Source organism: Camarhynchus parvulus, chromosome 17, assembly GCF_901933205.1.
Source record: "Camarhynchus parvulus chromosome 17, STF_HiC, whole genome shotgun sequence".
Lineage (NCBI taxonomy): Eukaryota > Metazoa > Chordata > Aves > Passeriformes > Thraupidae > Camarhynchus > Camarhynchus parvulus.
In genome coordinates this window covers 10,969,431-10,991,604 of record NC_044587.1, presented here as the reverse complement: position 1 = coordinate 10,991,604, position 22,174 = coordinate 10,969,431, and the positions used below count along the sequence as shown (strand labels likewise).

Genomic DNA, 22,174 nt, shown 5'->3' with positions numbered 1-22,174 from the left:
CCGGGCATGCGGCGGCGGGCGGGCGGTGCTGCGGCCGCTGCCGGGGCTGGGCTGTGGTGCCGCCGCTGCCGCCGCGCCCCCGGCCCCGCCGCTCCGCGCTCGCTGCTCCGCTGCCCGCGCCCCGCAGCTCTGCAGCGCCCCGGCCCGCGCGCGCCTTTTACCCGCCCTTTTATTTGCATAACAATGGCACGGCCGTGACGCGCCGCGGGGCGGGGCCGCGAGCAGCGCGCCTACTGGCCCGAACGGGCACGGGAGGCGTGGCAGAATGGAGAGGCCACGCCCCCTCCGCGGGGTGAGCGGGACGGGCGCGGGCGCTGCGAGGGAGGGAGGGGGCGATGGGGGGCGCTCCCGCCTCGGCTTTGCCCGGCCCCGCTCGGGGCCGCGCCCCCGGCTCGGCTCGGCTCGGCTCGGCTCGGCTCGGCTCGGCTCGGCTCGGCTCGGCTCGGGCCCCCCAGTCGGGACCCGCAAGAATGACGGTCACCAAGGGGCTGCGGCTACCCCCGATTTGGGGTGACACCGTGTTGCTGCGGGCTTGTGTCCCCGTGAGCCAACAGGGACGGGTCACAGAGCAGAACAGGGCGTTCAGCTCCCGTGGTCCAGGGCCTCTGCAGGCTGCCAGTGGGGGCTGCACCGGGTTTCAGGGACCCACGGGTGAGATTGATTTAAGGCGGAAAAGATGCAGCCCCCACCATGTACTGCCAGCCCTGGAGTGGCTCAATTCGCCTGCCCGGGGCTTCATCGGCCAGCCGATGACCATGTTCCTGGTGGGGGAGTGCTGGAAGCTGTGGACACCACAGGGAAGCGGAAAAATGGGGGAAAAAATCCCGAAAGCAGTGCATCAACCAAAAACGATGCTGAGGGGACCCTCCGGGGGGGACTCTCTTGGCCTCCCCCACCCCCAACCCTCCTCCTGTTCCCGTTTGGTCCCCGGGAGCAAACGGCGAGTCCAGGTGGGAAGCGGCGCTCCCGGGCCAGCTCCCACCGCCTCCCGGGCATTTGGTCAGCAGTAGAGGGCGGGAGGTGCGGGGAGAGAGGAAGGAGCGTGTCATAAACCGAGGTGACAGCAGCCGCGCCGGGGCAGCTGGGTGGCAAGCTGCTGTCACCTGGCACTGCTGGCGTGTCCTTTTGGGAAGGGAAAGGGAGAAATCGGCCTACTGCTAAATTCAGCCCCAGCAGATGAAATGTGCCATCACGGAGTGTCTGTCGCACAGCTGGAGGATAGTGGCCTTGAGCTCCGAGTGTGACTTGCCCCACCGCCTGTTCCCGTGGCTTTTCCCAGCAGCTGGAGTAGTCTGGGAACACTCCTGCCCCAACTGGGTCCTTCTCATCCCACCTGGACTTAGGCTGTAAGGAGTTGTTGAAGCAGCTCCTCATTCTCCTCCCATAAGGGATCTGCTTTTCTTAGTCAATTTCTGCAGCTAGCTCTTCTCATCCCTATCCCCATTCCCATCTTCACATCCATCCCCATCTCCATTCCCATCTCCTCATCTCCATCCTGTCCTTGTCTCCACCCTCATCCTATGCCCATGCACACCCCCATCTCCATCCCCAGCCCCATCCAATTCCCATCCACCCATCCCCATCTCAATCCCCATCTCCTCACCCGTGCCCCTCTCATCCCAATCTCTATCCCAGTTCCATCTGTCTGGTCTCTGTCTGACTGTTTGGCTTCCTCCGGCCAGAGCTGTCCCGGTCACACCTCTCTAATGTGAGTGTGTTGCTGTCCATCGTTCTCATGGAATAGGAGGCATTGGAATGTTACTGCTGCTGGGCGCTGCAGACCCCCCCCCCCTCTGCTCTCCTGTGCCTGTGCAGCTTCTGCCAGGATGTCCCTGCGCCGCTGGGGCCTCTGCAGCGCCAGCACAGGGCACTGAGATGGGCTCAGCGCTCGAAGCTTTCAGGGTCTGTGCAGGAGCCAGGTCTGCCCGAGGACACGGAATAGGCGCCACCGCTGCCTCTGTCCCGTCCCCCGGAGGGCCCCGTGCCGGCAGCAGGCGGTGGCTCTGTCCCCATCACCCCAGCCATGGTGTCAGCGGGAATCACCAGCGGCAATCCCTGCCCTGTCTCCTGTGTCGGCTCGCCGCGGCGAGCGGCGGGACGTGCGGTGACTCACGGTGACTCACGGCAGCTCCGGTGGTGCCCGGGGGCCGGCACAGCCCGGCAGCGCAAACAGCGTGCGGGGAGCGCCGGAGCCACAGCAGCCCGTGACCGTCCCTGACACTAATCCCAGCAAACCCATCACGACAAAGCTGGAAAAGGGAAGGCAGCGGGGTCGTGCGGCAGCTTTGCCGGACGTAGGTGCGATGGCCTGGGTGTCGGGGCTCTGCTTTGCCTGGCTCGCCCTCTCCTATGTACTCCTAAATATCCTGGGACAGCTGATTTTGTGTCTTTACTGGCCGTATTCTGCGAGGTGTAGAGCCCTGTGAGCGAGCCGTGGGAGAGTGGGAATTGCTCACATCTCCCCGGTCTGGGGCTTGGCCAGAGTTACATCCTTGCAAGCAAATCTGCATTTGCCAGTGACATTGGTGAGAAAAAGAGCGCGGGCAGGGACCCAGCCATGCAAATGTTCGGGACTGGCAGGTGGGGGCAGGACTCGGTCTGGGAACGAGGCCAGAGAGAGATGAGAAAGAGCCAAAAAGCAAGGGGGGGAATGGGAAATAAAAATATTTGAAAAGCTGCATTTCAGCTCGAGTTGTACCCAGCTCTGTAACCGGAGAGGAGCCGGGAGCGGTGTGACGGCCGGGCCGGGCTCCCTGCACGGCTCCGCTGCCCGCCGGCTGCGAAGGGGCTGTCAGGGGCCGCGGCCGGCGCTGGGAGGCCCCTGCCCTCGCTTTATGGGGCCCTGCAAAACCAGTAGTCCCACCCAGTGATTTACCCGCTCCCTTCTGAGGCGAGGGGAAGACGTGGCGGGAGGCGGGGAAGGGCCCCGGAGCTGCGATGCCTTAAGCGAACGGTCACGCCGAGAGGCGCGGAACAAATTTCCCCTCCTCAGGAGACGTGACGGCCAAATTTCCCCGTGCCCGTGAGAGCCTGCGGGAGGGAGAAGGGCCGGCTGCCACCGGCATCGCAGGCGGGGCTCAGAGCCGCCTCGGGGCTGGGCGCGCTGGGCTGGGCACGTCGCAGCCCTCTTCCAAAAAACCCCAGCGGGTCGTGCCCGTCCTCCCGGCCAGCGAGAGTCCAGCCACCCCCCGAGGCCTCCTTGCAGGGAGCCAGAGAGCCGGGGGGACGGATCCGGGGCAGGCGGCGAGGGGGCGTGCCCCCACTTAATTCATTAAAATGTGTCGGAGAGCGTGGGAAAGACGGGAGCTTTTCTTCCCAGCGCAGAGCCGCAGCGAAAGGCGTGCGAGGGAGAGCGCCCTGCCCGCTCGGCTCCCCGGAGCCGGAGGAAGCGCGGAGGTTTCCTCCGCTGCTGGCCACGCCGCCGCTTCGCCTCCCGGCCCTTTGGCAGAGCGGCTGCCGGAGCCCCGATGGGGAAACGCGGGGCTGGGCCGGTGCCGCCCGCCCCACCGCGGAGATGGGGCTGTGGGGATGCAGGGAGCCCACCCGGGGCTGTGGTGCTGCGTGGGAACAGCCTCCCTTGTGCGGAGTCACCTCTGGGGACAGAAAGGGGATCCCTGTGGGGATGAGGTGGGGAAGGGGTCGAGGGGGGGTCTCAGGAGGGGACACCCGTCCTCCGTGTGGTCTGAGAGCTGCACAAGCAGGGGCGTGGCCGTGGGATTGGCCTCACGCTTTCCCCATGGACACATCGCACACCGGGAGCCCTCGGTGGCAGCCAGAATGTGCCTGTGTGGGCTGGGACCCTGCCAGCCCTGCAGGCAGAGCTCCTGAGGCCAGAGCTGGGGGTTTGCAAGGGAAACCTCATGCTCTTGCAGTGAAGATGTGTGGGTGCCCTGTTCCTCTGCAGGGAGCACAGCACCGCAAGAAAAGCTCTCACGAGTGGTTTGGAAAGTTCTGTGGACAAGGGCGTCCTCCTGGGACTCCCACACCACAGGGGTCACTGCAGGAACATGGTCTGGGGACTGCCACTTCCCAGCCTGTGACAAACAGGGTTTAAAACCTGAGTGAGATTCCAGCAGGGTCATAACACTACACATAGTCATTGTCCTCTGGGACACCCCACAGGCAGAGGTATCCCTGGGCTGGAGGATGTGGTGCTGTACAGTTTGGGTTATCTTACTGCAGCTTGGCCTTTAACCACTCCAGTGCCCCATCTTGTCAGTCCTTATCCTGCTGGAAATGCTGCAGCTCTTCTGAGGTAGCCTGTGGTCTCGGTGTCTGACAGCACAAAAGTGCTCCTGGAGCACAAGACCACCAGCTGGGACACAGTTGGAGCTGGAGAATTCCTGCCTGGTGCCACAGGCAGGGATCTCTGGCTGTACCAGTGTCTCAAGGCTGCCAGGCCATGCCGAGGCAACCCCTTGACTGATGTCCCTGTGGCCATTGAGCACACGTTCTCCAAACTACCATGGCTCCAACCTGTGTTCTGTTAAACTGACACCATCACATTTCCCTGACCTGGTGTGATGGCAGCTGCTTGTGGGGCTTCTGGTCCCGGAAAACTGGCACCTGGAGGGACCATAGCTTCACTTTGCAGGTGCTGATAGGGTTGGTTGGAGATACAGACCTTGGTTTTATGTGCCCTGGGCCAGCCTCCCTGCCTTTGGGCCATAATTATTTTGTCCTGGATCATCTGAATGAGTTCCAGGATTTAATCCAGTGTCAGTGCAGGGTTTTGGTGCCAAGAAATTGCCATCTCCTGAGACACATGGTTCTTGGGGCCACTTACCACAGAATCACAGACTGGTTTGGGTTGGAAGTGACCTTTAAAACTCATCTTGTCACACCCCCTGCCATGGGCAGGGACACCTTCCACTATCCCAGGGTGGTCCAAGCCCCGTCCAACCTGGCTTTGGATACCTTGAGTGATCCAGGGGCAGCCACAGGTGCTCTGGGCAATCTGTTTGGTTGCACTGCATGGCCACTCCTTTGTGATGACTGTGGGATGGGGACATGTCATCCCACTGCTCCCACTGCACAGTTCCCCCAGAAATATTCATTACAGCCCACCAGGAGTGGCCTCTGTACCTGCTGACTGCTCCGTGGGGACAACCCTGGGATCTAAGCAGGCTTGGGGGTGACACGGCCATAGCCCCCATGGGACACATGCCTGGTGAGTGATAGACTAAGGGTCATGCCCACATATTGGCAGGTTGATGGGAAAGGTCTGGTCCCAGGCTATTCCCCAGGGAGCAAACAGCCCCTGATTGATGCAAATGTCCCTCCTCAACAGACACCTCTCTTCTCTCCCCTCACTGTGAGCAGTGACCCTGCCCTGTGGGAGCAGCATTCCCGTGGTGTGGGGCAGCACAAGGGCCGGAGTTCACAGCCAGCTCGGTCTGGATCTGTGTCCAAAACTACACTGGTTTGTTTGAAAATGGCAGCTGAGCAACTGGGAGCTTGATTGGAGCATCTGGCTGGAAGAGCGGGTCCAGGATGAGGATGGGCAGTGATACAGCCCCTGTCCTCCTCCTCCTCCTCCTCCTCCTCCTGTGCCTTGCTGGCTGCCTTAGGGACCAGCCAGCCCTAGTTCAAGGCACAAAGTCATGCCAGGGAACACTGAGCTGATTTCTGTGAGCCGGTCAAATATGTGGCGAGGTTTCCGCTCCAGATTACAGGAGGAAGGAAGTTTGCTCAGAAGGGGATGGGGATAAGGTGGGGGAGAAGGGAGGGAAGTGCATTCCTGCCTGATGAGGAACAATGTTGATATATTCATTTGTAAACTAAAGCTGGCCTGAGCATCAAACACCTTGTCCCCGTCAAACTCTGAAGGATGTGCGGGAGTACACAAGGAGAGGAGAGGAACCGTCTGACATCCGATGCAGTGTGTGGTTTCCCAGGGCTGAGGGATAGATGCTGCCCAGCCAGATCTCATTCATGATAAAGAGCAATAAAACCCTTCCTCAGTGCTTTTTTATCCCAGGGTCCCCTCATGATCACATCCTGTCACGCAGAGGCAGGAGCTGAGCACAGGTGAAGCAGCCGGGGGATCCATGGGAGCCCACCCAGGGCGCTCATCCCTGCCACAACACTGCTGGGGCTGCCCTTCCCATGCAGGATCAAACGGCTCCATAAAACCAAGGAGGGCTCATTACTGCCCTAATAAATGTTAAACATTAGTATGACACAGACAATGGGATTTTGTAATTATTTTTTTAAGCAGCCAGATAAGGAAACAATATTGTAGGCTGATTAGAAAGCTGCTTTAATTCCCTTTGATATGTATCCATCATTCAAAACTGGACAATTTATTACCTCCTGGGTGCTCCTCAAGGCTAATCTGATGTGGAATTTGCTGTTGACCGTGTCTATGGTTGGAGGTGACCTTGGTGCACACTTCCCACCATGACACCACCTCCTGTGGGCAGCAAGAACGAAGAGGTGCTGTGCTGGGTCCCAGCCACTGCCCCTGTCCCCAGGAGCTGGACAGAATCCTCTAGGAGCTGTTTTGTGCCATGTCCACAGGTACACACTGCTTGCTGGGTTCTGACCTGGGTTGGGGTCCTAGAACAAGCCCCAGCCATGGGACCCTGCCCTGGCCCAGCCCTGACTGTAAGCACAAGAGCTCACCCCTAAACTGGGAAAGCTCTCAAGCAGATAAAATCCTGGAGGTGACCAGGAGGTGACCCTACTGTCCCTAAGGATCAGAGGGAAAGGCACCTTCTAGGCAGCTGTCCCCAGGTGAGGGACAGGGCCATGTGTCCCCATCTCGTGTGAGATCCCCTCCACAGCAGAAGCAGCGACAGATGAATGTGAAACCACAGCTCCGCAAAACCCAGCAAGCAAAGGCCAGAAGTGCCCATGAGTGGTCAGATGTGCATGTGGCTCAGCAGCTTCCCCTAAACAGGACCTGGAAAGGTTAATCCCATTTTGGAGAGTTTTATTTCATGGCAGACAAAGCAGTGCACACTGTGGGGGCCAGCAGTTGGAGGCTCTGCATCATTCCTGCTTTGACTCATCCCCAGTTTCTGCCCTCCCAGAACAAACCCTGAAGAAGCAGGATGCTGACACAAGGATGAGTCTGTGTGCAGCCTGAGAGGCTTGGGCTGCTCAGTGCCCAGTACTGGCAGTGCGGGGATGGCTGCCTTTTAGGGTCACTTGTACCAATTAATGCTCAGGCATTAATATTATGGATCTTATGGAAAAGAAGAATATTTAAAGTGGGAAAATGGTGTATTTCTTTTATTAAAGCATTGAGCTAGAGGGTGAGATGTCCCTGGGAGGAAGGAGCCCCTGGCACCGTGTAGCCACGACCTTTGGAAGAGGGAAAATGAGTCCTGCACTGCAGTATGAGCTGCCTGGGCCAGTGCTTCACTAGCTCATAAATGTCACACCTCAGCCAAGAACTCCTAGGGTCCTCTCAACAATAACAGCAAGGCCTGGCAGTGCCTTTTTAAAACAGATTAGAGGAGGGATTTTGCAGATGATCCTCTGTTCAGGATGGAATGGTATGAGCTAGAGTCCAGGGAGACACTGGACAGCAGTCCCCTGGAGCTGCAGGACCTGCCTGGGATCTCCATGGTGAGATGCAGCCTCCTCTGGCCAGTCCCACCAGTGATTCCAGTTCCTGGTATTAGTGGGCCCACACACCTTATTGCCTCTCCTGTGTACCCTGCACAGAGCCTGGGCACGGGCTGTGCTGAGGTGTCTCCCCAGGGGAGGAAGAGGCTGGCAGCTTTGGCACCAGTGGGAGCCCCCTCAGGACCAGCCTGGCCCTGCTGGGGCATCCCAGGCTGCAGCACAGGGGGTGCAGGTGCCAGTGGGCATTGTGGTGCACCAGAAATTTCCCTGAGCCCAGCAATGCTCAGCCTCCCCAGACCTCCATGCCTGTGCCCACCAGCTGCCTCCAGGAGTGCTGGGAGTGCAGGGTCAGGGTGAGCAGGATGCTGGGGATGGGTTGAGGCTTGGCACATGTCCCACAGGCTGGGAGTGCTCAGGATGCTCTCTGCCCTGTGCTGCTGTTGGGGATGCAGCTCCTGCTCCCCATGAGTGAGTGGGCAGAGAGGCACTGGGGTGTGTGGGTGAGGTGGAGTCAGCACTGCTGGGGTGGTGGTTTTGTTCACCAGAGCTCTCCCACCATCTTGCCATGTGTACTTTGGAGAGGGGCAGAAATAAAGCAAAGGGCACATTCTTCAGCCACCTCTGCTTTAATGATCTCATGGAGGCCATGTATTTTTGGGCTGTTGCAAACCATGGGTGCACCTGTGACAGTGCTCTCTGTGATGGATCCCAAAATGAGAGCTCCTGCCTCCCCACTTTCAGCCTCTCTCCGGAAACCCACGGCCCAAAATCTGCTCAGGTTCACCAGGCAGTCCCAGTTCCCCTGTGGAGCCCCCGTGCTTCAGCTCAGCTCAGCTCAGCTCATAGATGCTCTGTGTGTCCCCAGAGGCCACAAGAACATCCTGAAACTGGGACACGATGCGTCCAAAATGGGACCCTTCCCAAAACACTTTCCCACAGCAGGTGCAGCAGTAGAAGTCGGTGAGCTCTGCTCTGTCCAGCACGCCGGGGGGGATGGCAGTGACCTGCAGGACCGTGTGCCCTGCCAGCCCCGTGGCCGCCCCGCACTGCTCCGTCCCCTCTGCCTGCTCGCTGTGTGGGGCGCAGCCAGGCTGGGCTGTGTCACAGACTGGCACGGTGACACTGCAGCTCTGGCTCCTCGGGCGGCCTGTGGAGAGAGGAGACAGCAGACAAACCACCAGTCACTGGTGTGATGAGTGGAATCTGCGCTTAACCCCGTGAGCCACCTTGTGACGGGCCTGTCATTCCTGCAGGGGTCCAGGCTCTGCCCTGCACCTCAGGGAGGATCATCCCCTCAATTCGGGAGAAGGTGGTTGTCACCAGCATCCAGCAGCTGCCTGCCCTAAGCGTGGCACCCATGCAGCCACTTGCTCCCCTGCAGCTGCCGGGCACCTCCTGCAGTTCCTTCGCCGTGTCTTGGGGCCTGTTCCGCTCTGGGTGATGGCTCCAGCGCTGCTGCTGCTCTGGGTGCGCTGGTTTGCCTCCTGGTCACAGGCCCGGCTGCTCTCGGAGCGGGGCCGTGCCCCCACGCCCGGCTGCGTGATGGGGCAGACAAACAGCAGGCAAACCCCTGCTGCTGCTTTCATTAAACCGCCACCGTGATCAGCTGCTAATGGCACTCTCGACTCTCCCGACCTGCCCGCGCAGACAGAGACGGGGCTTTGGGCCCCTTCCCCAGCGTGTGACCCTCCCCTGTACCCTGGGCAAGGGGCACAGTGACAGTGACGCAGCTCCCTGAGCTGTCCCCGCACGGGGCATCGCTGCCATCGCACAGCGAGTGCCCCGAGCCGCAGTCCGGGCTCTCCGGGGGCACGGCAGGTCTCCAGATCCGGGCAGCGGAAGCCGAGGGCTGAGCTGCCTCCCATCCATCAGGGAGCCTGGCAGCCGGGAACGGGCTGCAGTTGTTGCTGCGGGATGTCCCCGTTTTGGCAGGGGGATCTGTCCTGCTCAGGCACCAATTAAGACAACAAAAGGCATCCTGCATCGCTCTAGCGGCACTTCTGCGGTGTTCACCCCACCCTTTTCAGGATCACAGGAGCCAGGAGTCAGCTGGGACGGAGAAGGACACCAGCATTCCCAGCTGGCCCTTCCCTGCATTCCAGAGCCGTCAGGAGCTGGGACATGCTGGGGGGGAACACGGCTGGGAACAGCCCTGAAAGGGCCATCCCATCCTGGCAGAGCTGTCCTGTCCTGGCACAGTCACCCCCCAGCTGTGCAGTGGGGTCTGGGCCTGCCCAACGCAGGAGCGGAAAGAGCCCCAGCCCGGGGCAGGTGTGGAAGGCTCAGGTCACACCAGAGCCTGGTTCAGGGGGGTTCCCCAGACCCCCCGCAAGACCTTCCACACCTCCCCAGGGCAGATTGCCAGCCCGAGCTGGTGGGGCACGGTCACCCCCAGTTCCCAGCACATGCTCAGGGTCATGGCTGTCACTGGGGATGTTTTCACGGGGGATTTGCAGGCCAGCCTTTCACCACCACATTGCCCAGCAGCAGCACTAGTTTGGGGTTTGCTGCCACAGCACAAGAGGAAGCAGCCCCAAGCCCCATCTAAGACACTGGGCAAGAGCTGGGTTCATCAGGACTGCGCCCTGAACAACTGCCCCATGGCCTCACTCACAGATAGGCCTTTCCTTCACCCCTCACATCTTCTTTGGACACTGACATCTATCCTTAAAGGGAAAACAATGACCTCAATTTCCCATTTTCTCAAATTTCTGGCAAGTGGTGAAACACCCAGGCTGCTCTCGGGAGATTCCTGAGCCACCCAGAGCAGGGATGTGGAGGGGGAGTCCATTTCCCAGGGGTTTCTCCAGGATAAAGCCTGCCAGGGGGTGGCAGATCCCCAAGGCAAGAACAGCGGCTCTGTCCTCACTCTGTTCCCACCCCCCTCTGCCCTGTGCCACTCCCGTGGTTGGTGGCATAGGGTGGCCTCAGCCTGGGCACCCTTTTTTCTCCTATCCTCTCTGCTCTCGTGCTCCAGACCCCGAAGGGAGGGACATCGACCTTGGGTGGGACTTTAAGATCCAATGCAATGGAAATGACACTGACAGCACGCAGCACCCATGGCCAACAGCTTTCCCCATCACGGACCCTAAAATTTCCCTGGCCAGAGCATGGCACCAGCACACTGACAGGACACTGCCATTCTGTGTGCCTGCAGGGATATGGAGTAATTTGCTCTCTCTTCCAACACGCTCCCTCTGCTGTCCTGCTGCTGGTGGGCAAAGCCAATGGCAAACTCCTCCTTCTCTGCACAGGGGGATGAGAAACCTCCAGCTCCCCCAAACACCCCAATCCCAACCCCCTGGGCTCGTGGGAAAAAGGCAGGCAGGGAGGGAAAGTTCATCCCTTAAAAGCCTGAGGAGAGAAAAGCTGTGATGGTCACCCCGTAGTTTTGCCTTTGCTTGCACCAGCCCCCTCCTAATTATGGCTCTTCAAAGGGTTGAAAATGCTACATCACTTCAAAGTGACCATTTCTGAATGGGAGCTTGTAAAACCCCTTCTCCCCCTCCCACCAAATTCTTCCCAGGGCTTTTGAAGATGCCTGTGCTCCCCTCACCGACAGGGTGAAAGAGCCACCAGGCGCCACGCACAGGATGCCAGCCGGGCACGCGGGAAAACTGAGCTGGGAAAGGCTGGGTCCCCCAGGAAAACAGGGGTTTCCAGGGGAAAGGGGCGGGCTTGAGGGAGGGTTTTTTTCTCCCCTTTCAGACAGGCAGAGGCCTCCCCAATGGAGCCACGGCTCCCTTGGGACTGCATCCCAGCTTGCCTGGATGCTGCACACCCTGGAGTTCCAGCAGAGATGGAGAAAAAGGCATGTGTAGGGTGCAGGGGAGCCCAGCGTATCCTTCCTGTGTGCTGGGAGCTTGTCAGATCTGTGGCTTGCAGAGCTCTGTGAGGTTCACACCAAGGGCTGGATTCCCACCGCATCGCCGCGGAGGAGAAAGGAAAGCCATTCCTTACCAAATCAATTCGAAACACTTCTTGGGAACTAATAATCCCATTATAAAACATCTTGAAAATAAAAACCCCTTTGCCTCTCACTCACCTCTCCTCCTCTTGGCTGGGTCACCCTGGGGATGACAGACCCTGGGTGAGGGGCTGAGCCCTGAAGGGGGGGGCTGAGCCCACATGGGGGGCTCCCCCAAAGCTGAGCACCCCCATGTGAGTGCTGCAGAGCTCCACGGGCAGCAGCAGTCATCCCCCGGCACTGTCCCCAGCTGGGCAGTGCTCAGCACAAGAGCCATCTCCTCTTGGCCTCCACGCGCTTCCCACTCACAGCTCCTGCCCACCCCTGCTCACCTGTGGGAATGAATCCCATGGGAACAGCAAAAACTGCTGCTCTTCCCACCATGATGTCTCACTGCCAGCAAATGCTGCCATGTCCAGGGGAGAGGGGATTCTGCAGCACCCCCATTCTGCTTATTTCTGCATCAGGTTCTTTCCTGAGCTAAGCAGGGCCACTATCAGTGGTGGGATCCCACCTCTGCACACACTTGTCACCTCTGCAGCAGCCCTGCTTTCTGCTCAAGCCCCTACTGTATGCCCCAGGGTGGGGTGGCCCCATGCTCCATGAGGTGGGTGCAGCAGGAGCTCCCCAGCCTGGATTGGATCTCCTTCTTTCAGCCCCCAATCACCAGCACCAAGACAGTGGGGCAGAGCCATGCCAGAGGCCCATCCCACACCCTGGGCACTGAACAGGTCTGGGCAGTCCAAGGGACCAACAGTCCCTTCACCTGAGGGGACATGGCAGCCTCTGGGACCCACAGTCACCGGGATCACTCTGGTAGTCCCACAAAAACCCTGAACTATTGCCACAGGGAGGCTGTGGGGGCAAAGTGACTTGTCCCAAGATAGGGATGAGACAGGAGCTGCAGCTTCACGTGCCTCACTGCAAGGTCCTGCTCACAGACACGGGGCTGAGCCCAGTGGGACGGACATGGGACAGGACAGGGGCTGCCCACTGTGGGCAAGGGGATGCACATTCCCCCACACAGAGGGGCTCTTAGTGGGGGTCACATTGAAAGGCCACCGTGATGGTGATACTGGTGACCTGTAGTCCCTCCAGCCTATTGTGTCAGCTGCAATGCTGGAATGCTGGGTCAGCACTTCTGGGACAGCACCGGGACTTCCCAGCAGGACAGGGGGGCACAGCAGGGCTTGGAAAGATGGGACAGAGCAGGATCAGGGCAATCCTCTTTTGAACCTCTGCCCATTCCCCTTCCCCAGCTCACCCAGCCCTGATTTAGATGGGAACAACCTGTCCCCACTGTGTGAGCTCTGGGCACCCCCAAGGTTTCAGTATCAGGGTGGCAGCCAACAACTTCCCAGGGAGCCAGGTACTTCTGCCCAAAATCCTGCCCCATGGGCCCTGTTTCTAGCCCAGGTCCCTCTGTGTCACCCCGGCCCGAACCAAGGCCTTGGGGCGAGGAGCTGGGTGCCTGTCCCAGCTGGCTCAGGCAAGCACCTGGCAGCTCCTGCTGCCTCTGGAGAGGCTGTGGGTCCGGCAGCCCTGTGCCAGCCCCGAGCCCTGTGCCAGCCCCGAGCCCTGTGCCAGCCCTGGGCCTTGCCCCTGCCAGAGCCATCGCAGTGTGTGCGGGGCCCAGCTGCAGCCAGGGCTGGGGGGCTGGGGAGAAAGCTCAAAGCTTTGTCGAGGCTTTGCACAAGGCTCAACACAGACCTGGGAGCATTCTTGGAGTACAAAGGTGCATGGGAAACCTCGGTCTCGGTGAGAGATCAGCCTGATAAGAGGAGTTACGAGCCTGAGAAATGTGCTGATTGCAGGGCACTGAAGATGCCTGGTTATCTTTTCCTCCTCGATAAGGCGGATAAGCAAAGGACAAAGGACCCGGGATTGTGCAACCTGGGCTGCAGCAGCCCGGCCGTGATCTTAAGATGTTCCCAGGGTGGAGGAGGGAGGATGAGCTCAAGCAAGAGGCAGCTCCAGCTGCTCTCATCTCCCCGTGCCGCTGTGAAGAGAGGCCTGCCAGTCCCTGTACCCGGTGCTGGGAGCAGCATGCAATGGTCCCGGGCTCTGAATGGCCCCCAGCTCCTTCCCGGGGCACACTGGGCACAGCGCCCCTGTCAGCAGGCACAGCAGAGCTCTGCACACACAGCGATGTCACCGGGTCCCAGCCCTGCCCTGCTTTTCCAAATGAGCAAGTGAATTCCACTGAAGAGGGAAAGCTGGCACAGCACGACCCAGCTGAGCCTGGGGGGTGTTTCTGGCTGGTCTCACCACTGCAGCCCCCGGTCCCATCCCTGACCTGCTTGGGCATGTGAAGATGCTCCTGTTATTCTGTTGCACCCTGGAGAAAAGAGAGCCTAAATGCATGGGGTGGCTGAAGGGGGCAGGGGATCCCCTGGATCCAGGGGTGCAACCCCTCAGGAACTCATCGCCTTCCATGCAGAAGTATTCAGAGCAGCCCAAGACAATGGGGGTGCCTTGGCCCTACAAATGGAGTTTGGTACAAAGCAGTGAGGATCCATGGGTGCAAGAACTCTCCCAGGACAGCACAAGGATCTATCTCACACCTTTTCCACATGGCGACAAGACAAGTGTGATGCTCACAGCAAAGCCAAATACTGTAGATCAGGGAAGCCTCCAGCTGTAGGGCTTTGGGCATGTAGGGGGCTCTTCCTGCCGTGCACCAGAGCTCCTGGCTCAGGCGAGTGGGTCCCACCAGCCCATGCCCTCAGCTGCCCCAGTGTAGTGCTGTAGAGGAGGGACAGTCCTGCTGGCACCCCAGCCTTCCCCACACTCTGGCCGGCAGCTCTTCCTCCCACCTGCCTTGAGCTGTCTCTGCTGGCTTTTTCCCAGGCTCGGAGTGGAGCCAAGGGGTGAGAAGGGAAAGAAACCCCAAGTCACTGCTCAGGCTGGCAGGGGCAAGGCAGGTGCCCCAGCTGCTTGATGCCACCCTGCCACCCAGTGCAGGGACACTCCAGCTGCTCCTGCAGCCACCGCTGGGGCCATCGGGGACTTATCCTGCACCGGTGTCCAGAGCCCCAGCGCTGGCAGCTGCTCAGGGAGGGTGCCCACCCAGCATGGGAGTGGAGGCTGCACCCTGCCTGGTCAGCACCACCAACTCAAGAGCAGCAAGATCCACTGTTTTCATCTTTTGCAGCACATTTTAGATGTCGAGGGGAGATTTTGCAATTAAATTCGCCTCCTCTGTTTGGCAGCTCCCAACCTGATGGAATGTGCTACATCCTCGCCTTTCCCAGAGACCAGATTTCATCTGGCAGAGCACCCACTGAGCTCTGGGGCCCTGTGCCAGCTGCTTTTACTGCACTGACTAAGCAAGGGTTCCCCATACCAGACAAGAGCCTGTGACACAGCCCATTCCCCTGGGTCCCTTGGGAGCTACAATCTGTCACTGCCTGCAGGGAGGACTTGCCTGTGCCCTGTGGTGACCCAGAGCCCTGCTCCCCTCTCTGCCCCTGTCTGCTCCAGGCACCTGAGCTGCTCAGAGCATCCCACTGGGAAATCACAGGGAAAAGCTGTTGGGGCTTGAAACTATTTGCTGCACTTCTGTCAAAACCCTCATGCTGGGAAAAATGTGGCTGTGTCAAGGATTATGTTCCCTAAAACCTGTGAAAGTCCTAGGTCCAAGTAAAATTGAGCTATTACAGGATGAATAATTGTCCTTTCATCTCTTGGAAGCCCTGCTATAAAAACCCAGGAACCAAATGAAGCAGCACTGGCTGCAGCTGGACCCCAGGACCTGGGAGCACCTGGGCCACATGCAGACTTGTGTTGAGAGATGGTCCTGAAGGATCTGTCCCCATGGGTGCATCTGCTCCAGCACCCACCAGCTCCCCCCTGGAGAGGTGAGGCCCCCGTGGGAGGAGGTTCCCTCCTTGCCTGGAAGCAGGAGCAGGGAAAAGGCATTTTCTTGCCAAGCAGCAGCACCTGGCCATGGTCTGGGCCATGCACAGGAGCATGACAGGGACAACATGGCCTGGGCTGGAGTCATGGGACAGGGGACAGTCCTGGCGTGGGGCTGTGGGTGCTGAACACCTCCATGCCATGTGTTGGGCCATGACAAGGGCAGAGCAGGTCCTGCCACCAACTTCTGCAGCAGGAAAATATAAAGGAAATTAGGGAACAGGTGAGATTTTTCTTATTGACCCACTTCTGTGGCTGCCCAGCCTGTTCCAATGCCACCACTGTCTCCACCAAGCATTGATAGAACAATGTCAGCACACCCTTCCTATTTGTCTTCCTGAATATCTGACCCAAGGTGGGACATTTTGGGGCAACCTAGTCAAGCTCACACTTGCGATCCCTGCTTGCAATCCCTGCAGCTCCTAGCAAAATCCAGACAGAAATGGAACCCCCAGGATGGGGCCAGAGCCCTGGGTCACAGGGGACTCTGCTGGCAAGTCTCCAGCCCTGCTATGCCCACCTGTCTGGGAATCACAGCTTCTGTCTCGTGTCTCCACCACCCCTCTGGGGATGCTGTGGCACCTTTGGTCCCTGCCCTGCCTGCTCGGGGCAGAGGATGTTCCCCATTGCAGGACACTCCAATGCCATGGCTGACATGGCCAGCACAGGGGTCCCACCTGCTCCTTCCCCATGAACCCCCCAGGTACATGGGGGGACACAGCAGGAGACTGCATGGCCCAATGGGGACACAGGGTGTTGCAGATGGAGTGTAAGGAGTAGAGCAAGGTGGTCCCTGAAAGAGTCTGTGTGGGGCAGCCATGGTGCGGTATGAGACCCTCCCAGCTCCATCAACCTCATCCCAAAGGGGGAAGGGAAAACAGCTCGCTCTGAACACAAACCACAGCATTTTTATTTCCCATACTCTGGAACTGGCTGAACTGGCCTGTCTGGTCGCTGGGTACACACGCAGAGAGTGCCCTCACCAGAGAAACCGCTGGGGAGGATGTCCCGGCCTCTGGGGAAGCACAGCACTCCCAGGCTGCCAGCACCCTGGGAAAAGCTGCCCCACCACGTTCCTCATGCCCAGAGCCACACGTGCAGCCCCAGCAAAGCCCCAGCCGGCCAGGAGCACCCAGCAGCCGCCACTTCCCTCTGCTCCCTGCTGTCAGCAGACGGGAAGGGATGCACCAAAGGGCTGGAGCAGAGCCTGGGCTGCCTTGGAGCAGCAGCAGGGGCACGTTCCCATTCCGGTCTGCCATGGGTATTGTTTGCCACCAAAATGGGTCTCCCTGTGGGAAGGAGTGTGTGTGGGTCAATGGACCTTGGGGTATGGAGGAGCCTTCTCTCCCTTGAGCCCGCTGGGGCAGGCGGCACTGACTCACCTCCCTGCAGCCTGACCTAACTCAAGAGGCACTGGGCAGGTGAGGAAGGCACTGTGAGCAGCCCCAGCCAGGAGGTATTTCACCACCCAAGCTGAGTTTTTCACTTTCAGGTGATGAAGGCCTCAGGCTGTCACTTGAGCTACTGTTGGCATGTCACCAACTCCCCCGGCTGGGCAATCCCATGCACGACCCTGTGCCTTGCAGGGCAGGACAGGGCAGCCAGGGCAGAAACATAAACCGGACCTCAAAGAGCTCTGTGGATCTGCACCCCATGGCAGGTTGGTGGCAGGGCACTCTCATCCCCCTCTGAGAAACCCCCAGGCCCAGGGGGATGGTCCTGCTCTGTCCAGAGCAGTGAGTCCCAGGGAAGGGCACAGGAGGGGGGATCACCCACCCACTCACCTGCACTGTGCTCCCCTGACACTTGTCTGCTGCTCTCCACCAGCTGCTTCATCCTCTCCCGCGAGACCTTCAAGTACTTGTTGCAATTGCACACCTGAGAGAAGAGAGAGGGGGAGGTCAGTGAGATGGCCATCGTGCTCCCCGGGCACCTCCTGCCTGCCCAGGGCACAAACCCATGCTGGGCACCCCTGGCACAGGCAGCCCCCATCACATGCACCACAGCAGGGAAACCAGAGCAAGGCTTGTCCCACTGAGCAGGGACAGGCACAGGCACCAGCCACAAGCACAAGAACCCCCTCCAGAGGGGCTCCCTCTGTGTGTGCCCAGCCACATCTCCAGACAGGCTGCCAGCACTGCTGCCCACCCTGGCTCCCCGGCCAGAAAACACCAGCAATGAGGCTGCCTTCAAGCATCAAGCAGACACTCAAAATCTCAGCTGTGGCTTCAAGATTTGATCTCTCTTGTCTGACAGAGGCCGGGGATGAAGGCTGTGGACCCCAAAACACTCTGAGGTCTCATTTGGCTCTGCTTGGCTTGGCTCTGCTGCAGCACTGTGAACACTAAGTCACGCTTTCTACCACCTTTTGTTTGCCAAAATGTACCCAGACAGGTCTCTGAGTGCCCATATGTGCCAGGTGCTGGACCCCAAAGAGCTCCCTAAATCCCACTGCTGGGGAGCACCTAGGGATGGTGCCTGGGGCTAAGCACAGGGTGCAGCTGGCAGCCAAACACCTAGAGCGAGCAGCACTAAAGCTCCCTGGGAGCATCACAGTCCTGACACCTTCCCTTTCCTCTCCCCTCCCTCCTGGGCTGGGAGCTGGTTGTCGGGATGTGCCACAACACCTTTTGTCAGCTGTTTGTTTTCAGGGGCTGTTTTCTGCACATTGCACCCAAGGCAAGGAGGGAGAGAGGTGAGCAACTTCACTAACCAGAACAAGTCAGTTCCCTGCCAGGGGCTTTGCTCCAGAGCCTGTTGAAACCAGAAGGGTTTTCCCAGCTCCCAGGCAGGCCCTGGTGTAGGCTGGCAGCCACTCTGCTGGTTTGGGGCTGGAGCAGTGCTGGGTTCATGGCACGGGGCAGCCAGGGCCCTCCTCCCATACAGCTGCCTGCAGGAGGAATGGGGCAGGCTGATTTGCTTGGAAATGAGCTTACCACCAGGTCCTGGCTCTGCCTTGCAGCACAATTCCCACTGGCAGCCTCCACAAAACCAGCACACACTCCCCATCTATCCCCATCCCAGCACACATCCCCAGCCTTTTGGCCAGAAAGGACACCTGGGCTTAGTTCCCTGAGGCCCCACTGCTCCAGCCCTGCAGAGCAGCAGCATGGACAGACAGACAGAGATGGACAAGGGGTGATCTTGGAAGTGCCCAAATGACACGGAAAACACTGCATCACTTTAAAAAGGGGAGTTTGTGGCAATCCTCTGACTTGCACAGCAGCATCTGGGAACAACCCCTTGAGCAATTGGGGACAGAGCCCTGTGCTGCTCCTTGCTCATGCTGGGGGCAAGATGAGAGCACTGATATCACCGGGGGCTGAGCATGTCCCCCTGCCCTGAGCAGGGCAAAGCCCTCCTCAGTCTCACCCTCAAACCCAGGGACCCAGGAAATGCATCTGGGTGAAAGCCCAGGGAAGCAGAATGATGCTGTGATTTGTGGGAACCCGAATTTCTGCAGAGCCTGACCAGACACTGGATGGTCCCTCTGAGGCCTGAGAACATCCCAGCTCGCACAGGCTGGACCTCGAGCCGAGATGCCGCCCCCTGACAGGCACCCACACCCTCACAGGGATCTGTGGGATTGCAGCAGGCAGGCAGAAGGGACAGGCAATTGCTGGGGACATGGCCTGTCCCACTGCCCAGGACAGTGACAATGGGCTGCATGCTGGAGAGTGACATGGAGCCTGGAGGGGTGGGGGATGGCACCTCTTGGGTATGGTGGCAGCACTGGAGAGTCAGAGGTTTCCAGGAAGCTCCCAGACCAGCTGTCCATTGAACTGCCAGCCAGGAGGGCGCAGCAGGGCCTAAGGACACCCTCCTCCCCTGCCTTCCCTGCTGGCATGGACATGAATGGGCTCCCCTGCCCTCTGTCACACACCAAATCCCCCAGGATGCCCAACCCTGGCAGCTTGGAGCCCACCAGGTGCCTGAGCAGCAATGTGAGCACGCTGGGCACAGGCTTCTTGTCCTGCTTGGGTGCACAGGGTGACCTTGCACGAATTTCTCTGCTTCTCTAAAGTTCATGACTGTTGTGAATTAGGGGCAGTTCACTCCCTGGGCCGGAATGCTCAGCAGCACAGGGGTATCCTGGCATTCCCCATTCTCTGAGGCTGCTGGGTACTGCCAAGAGGCTCTTTGCCCCATGCCACCCTATAGCCTCTGGGCCTTCACCACCTTCAGCTTCCCAAAACCAGAGTACGAGCTCAGGAGCCAGATAAGCCACTTAAGCAGCAGCACCAATTAGCTGTAATAAAAAATTGCAATTAATTTTTTTTAATGCCTTGACAAAATGAGCCAAAAGAGATGAAGCGAGTGGGGAAGGCTGCCACTTCCACAGGGTGGGCTGCACGGCTGCTTTGCAGGGACCAGTGGTGGCCTCAGGCTTGATGCTTGGCTCCTGGGGATGTGGAACAGTTTTTTGGGTGGATCTTTTGTATACAGGGAAGGGAAGTGGGGAACCTCTCTGCTGGAGAAGGGATGGTTATTTCTTCTTGGAAAAGTTTCGTTTCTACAGATGCATCATGGCAGGATTAGCTGTGGCCCCAAAAAATCTTCATGAGGTGAATCAGCAGGAGATGGTGGCACCTTGGATCACTGCCTGGGGTGCAACTGCTGTGAGCAGCGGTCATGACCTGACAGAAGGGTTTGGCATCCCTGTAACATCTCGGGGTCCTCCCAGCCCCTGTGCCAGGCTCGGGGTGGGGGTGGCAGCTTCTGCCCACGCCCCAGTCCTGCCTGGGGGCCGATGTGCTGAGTGGGCTGAATGCGGGGGCTCTGCTCATACCATCCTGCCTGGCCTCAGGGATGAGGAAAGGGCAGAGTCCAGCTTGGGAGGAGGGGACTAGGGGGTTGCAGCCCCCACAGGCTTCTGAGTGCCCCCCAGTCCGCTGCCACCGGTGTCCCTGTGGCACAGCAGGGTGCCCGATGCCCCGGGGCACTGGGGTGCAGGGCAGCAGCGGGCACACCTCGGAGGAGGAGCAGCCCTGCCTTTCTCACGCTGGGGCAGCCCGTGCCAGCACATGCTTAGTCACTGGTAAATCCCAGCCGAGATCTGCTCTGCCCTCTGTGAAATGGATCTTGGCTGCACCCCCGCTGAAGCAATCCCGGCGCTCGGGAGCCATGGCGGGCGCGCTTTCCCACGGCAGCCCGGCCCCCGGCTCCCCGTGTGAATCAGCCCGGCCCGGTGCCCCAGCCCGGCGCACGGCAGCGCGGCGCTCCCGCGTGTCCCTGCTCCGATGCCTCGGCAGCAGGGCCGATGGAGCTGCAGCGGAATTCAGGCTCCCTGCCTGGGCTGGGGGATACGACTGCGACACCCCCTACCTGCCCCGGCTCTGCTGCACATCCGTGGCAAGGATGAGGAGCAGGTGCAGCTCATTTCAGAGGAAGCCGTGGTCCCCTCAAGGCTGCATTCCCTCACTGTTGTCCCCTCTCCCTGTGGCTGTCTGTGCATCCTGGCCAAGGTGCTGCAGCTCGTGTGGGGCACTGTCACCCCCACACCCGTGTGCTCCTCCCCAGGACCTCAGGCCAGCATCCAGAGGGGCACTGCAGCCCAGCCAGCTCTGTGCTGTCACCACCACCACGGGCATGACATGGGGATTAGAAGGAGTGATGTCATTGGACTGTGGTGTTATCACTGGTGTCGATCTGTGGTCCCTGAGCCTGGCGAGGTGTTTGTCCCCATCTCCAGCAGCTTGAGCCCCCCTGCACTGAGGCTCTCCCTGCCTGTGCCACCAAGAAGGAGGAAGCAGGTGAAACCCCTTTTGCAATACTGACAGCCCAGCCGGCGCCCTGTTTTTGTTTAGGATGATCCCTGCCTCTCCCAGCCCTCCTGGCTGGGGATTTCAGCAGCAGTGACGCATGAACCTCCCAGGACTCGAGCGACTGGATGCTTGAGCCTGGAGCTCCAGGGCCATCTCAGCATCCCATCCCCTTTCTGCACCTCCACCCATGGACCTGAGAAGCTGAAAGAAAACTCAAGTTCAGCAGATAAGAGGAGCCAAACCTTCGGTGACTCGAAAAAGGCTGCAGAAGTCAGTGGGAGCTTGGCTAAGGCTGGCGGCATAAGCTCAGGCGGATGTAGGCTGGTACCCCAAACACGTGGAAGATGAGCAGTTCAGACAGCACTAGAGTCAGTTTTGCTCGTTTCTTTGATATCTCTAAAAGCTGCATTTTCAAAGTGCTTTGAGTCACCTTGGTGCTGCTGACCTCTGCCCAGAGGAGCCACCCTGGAACAGCCTCTGGGCCTTCCACCTGCTCTGCTGACAAACATCACAGGCCAGCGTCACTGAGGGATCTCCTTGGCAGGGGTTTCACCAGTGAGACACAGATCTCTGCCTGGAGAGCTCCCGGCTTGGGAAATCCTCAGTGTAAAGGATCCAACCTGCTGTAACGGAAAACAGTGCTCGGTGTGAACTCTCTGGGGCAATTCAGGGCAGCTCATGTCAGGACAATTCCTTGGGTGTCTTCTGCTCGCTGTATCACAGGACTACTCAACAGCCACCTGCAGTGATCTCTTTTCCTACTCACCACCTACCCTCTCCTCTTTCTCCCTCTCTCCAAGATGGATATCACCTGGTGAAAGGGCCACTCCTCCGGATGGAGGTTGCAAATCTCCCTTTGGTTGTGAAAGCACAGCCCTTGAGCATCCAGGAGTTTCTCCAGGGACTTATCGAGAGTTGAAACCTCCCCACGCTGCAGGATGCCAGA

The 22,174-nt window shown here is 59.4% G+C and overlaps 1 protein-coding gene across 1 annotated transcript; it reads right to left on the bottom strand.

Moving 5' to 3' along the window:
• Positions 1 to 7,642: 7,642 nt before the first annotated feature.
• LOC115911070 (exonuclease mut-7 homolog) lies at positions 7,643 to 17,380 on the bottom strand. Its single transcript, XM_030961756.1, has 2 exons — positions 17,248 to 17,380; positions 7,643 to 8,725 (listed from the first exon to the last, which is right to left on the bottom strand). Exons 1-2 carry the CDS (start codon positions 17,378 to 17,380, stop codon positions 8,409 to 8,411), a joined length of 450 nt encoding a protein of 149 aa, XP_030817616.1. The 3' UTR covers positions 7,643 to 8,408.
• Positions 17,381 to 22,174: the final 4,794 nt, after the last annotated feature.

Excerpts from the sequence above, each read along its gene's own strand:
- LOC115911070 (XM_030961756.1), bottom strand. The coding sequence starts at position 17,380 with ATGGCCATCTCACTGACCTCCCCCTCTCTCTTCTCTCAGGTGTGCAAT. Across the intron at positions 8,726-17,247 it reads GTCAGGGGAGCACAGTGCAG|GCCGCCCGAGGAGCCAGAGC; the intron begins GTGAGTGGGTGG and ends CTCTCTCCACAG.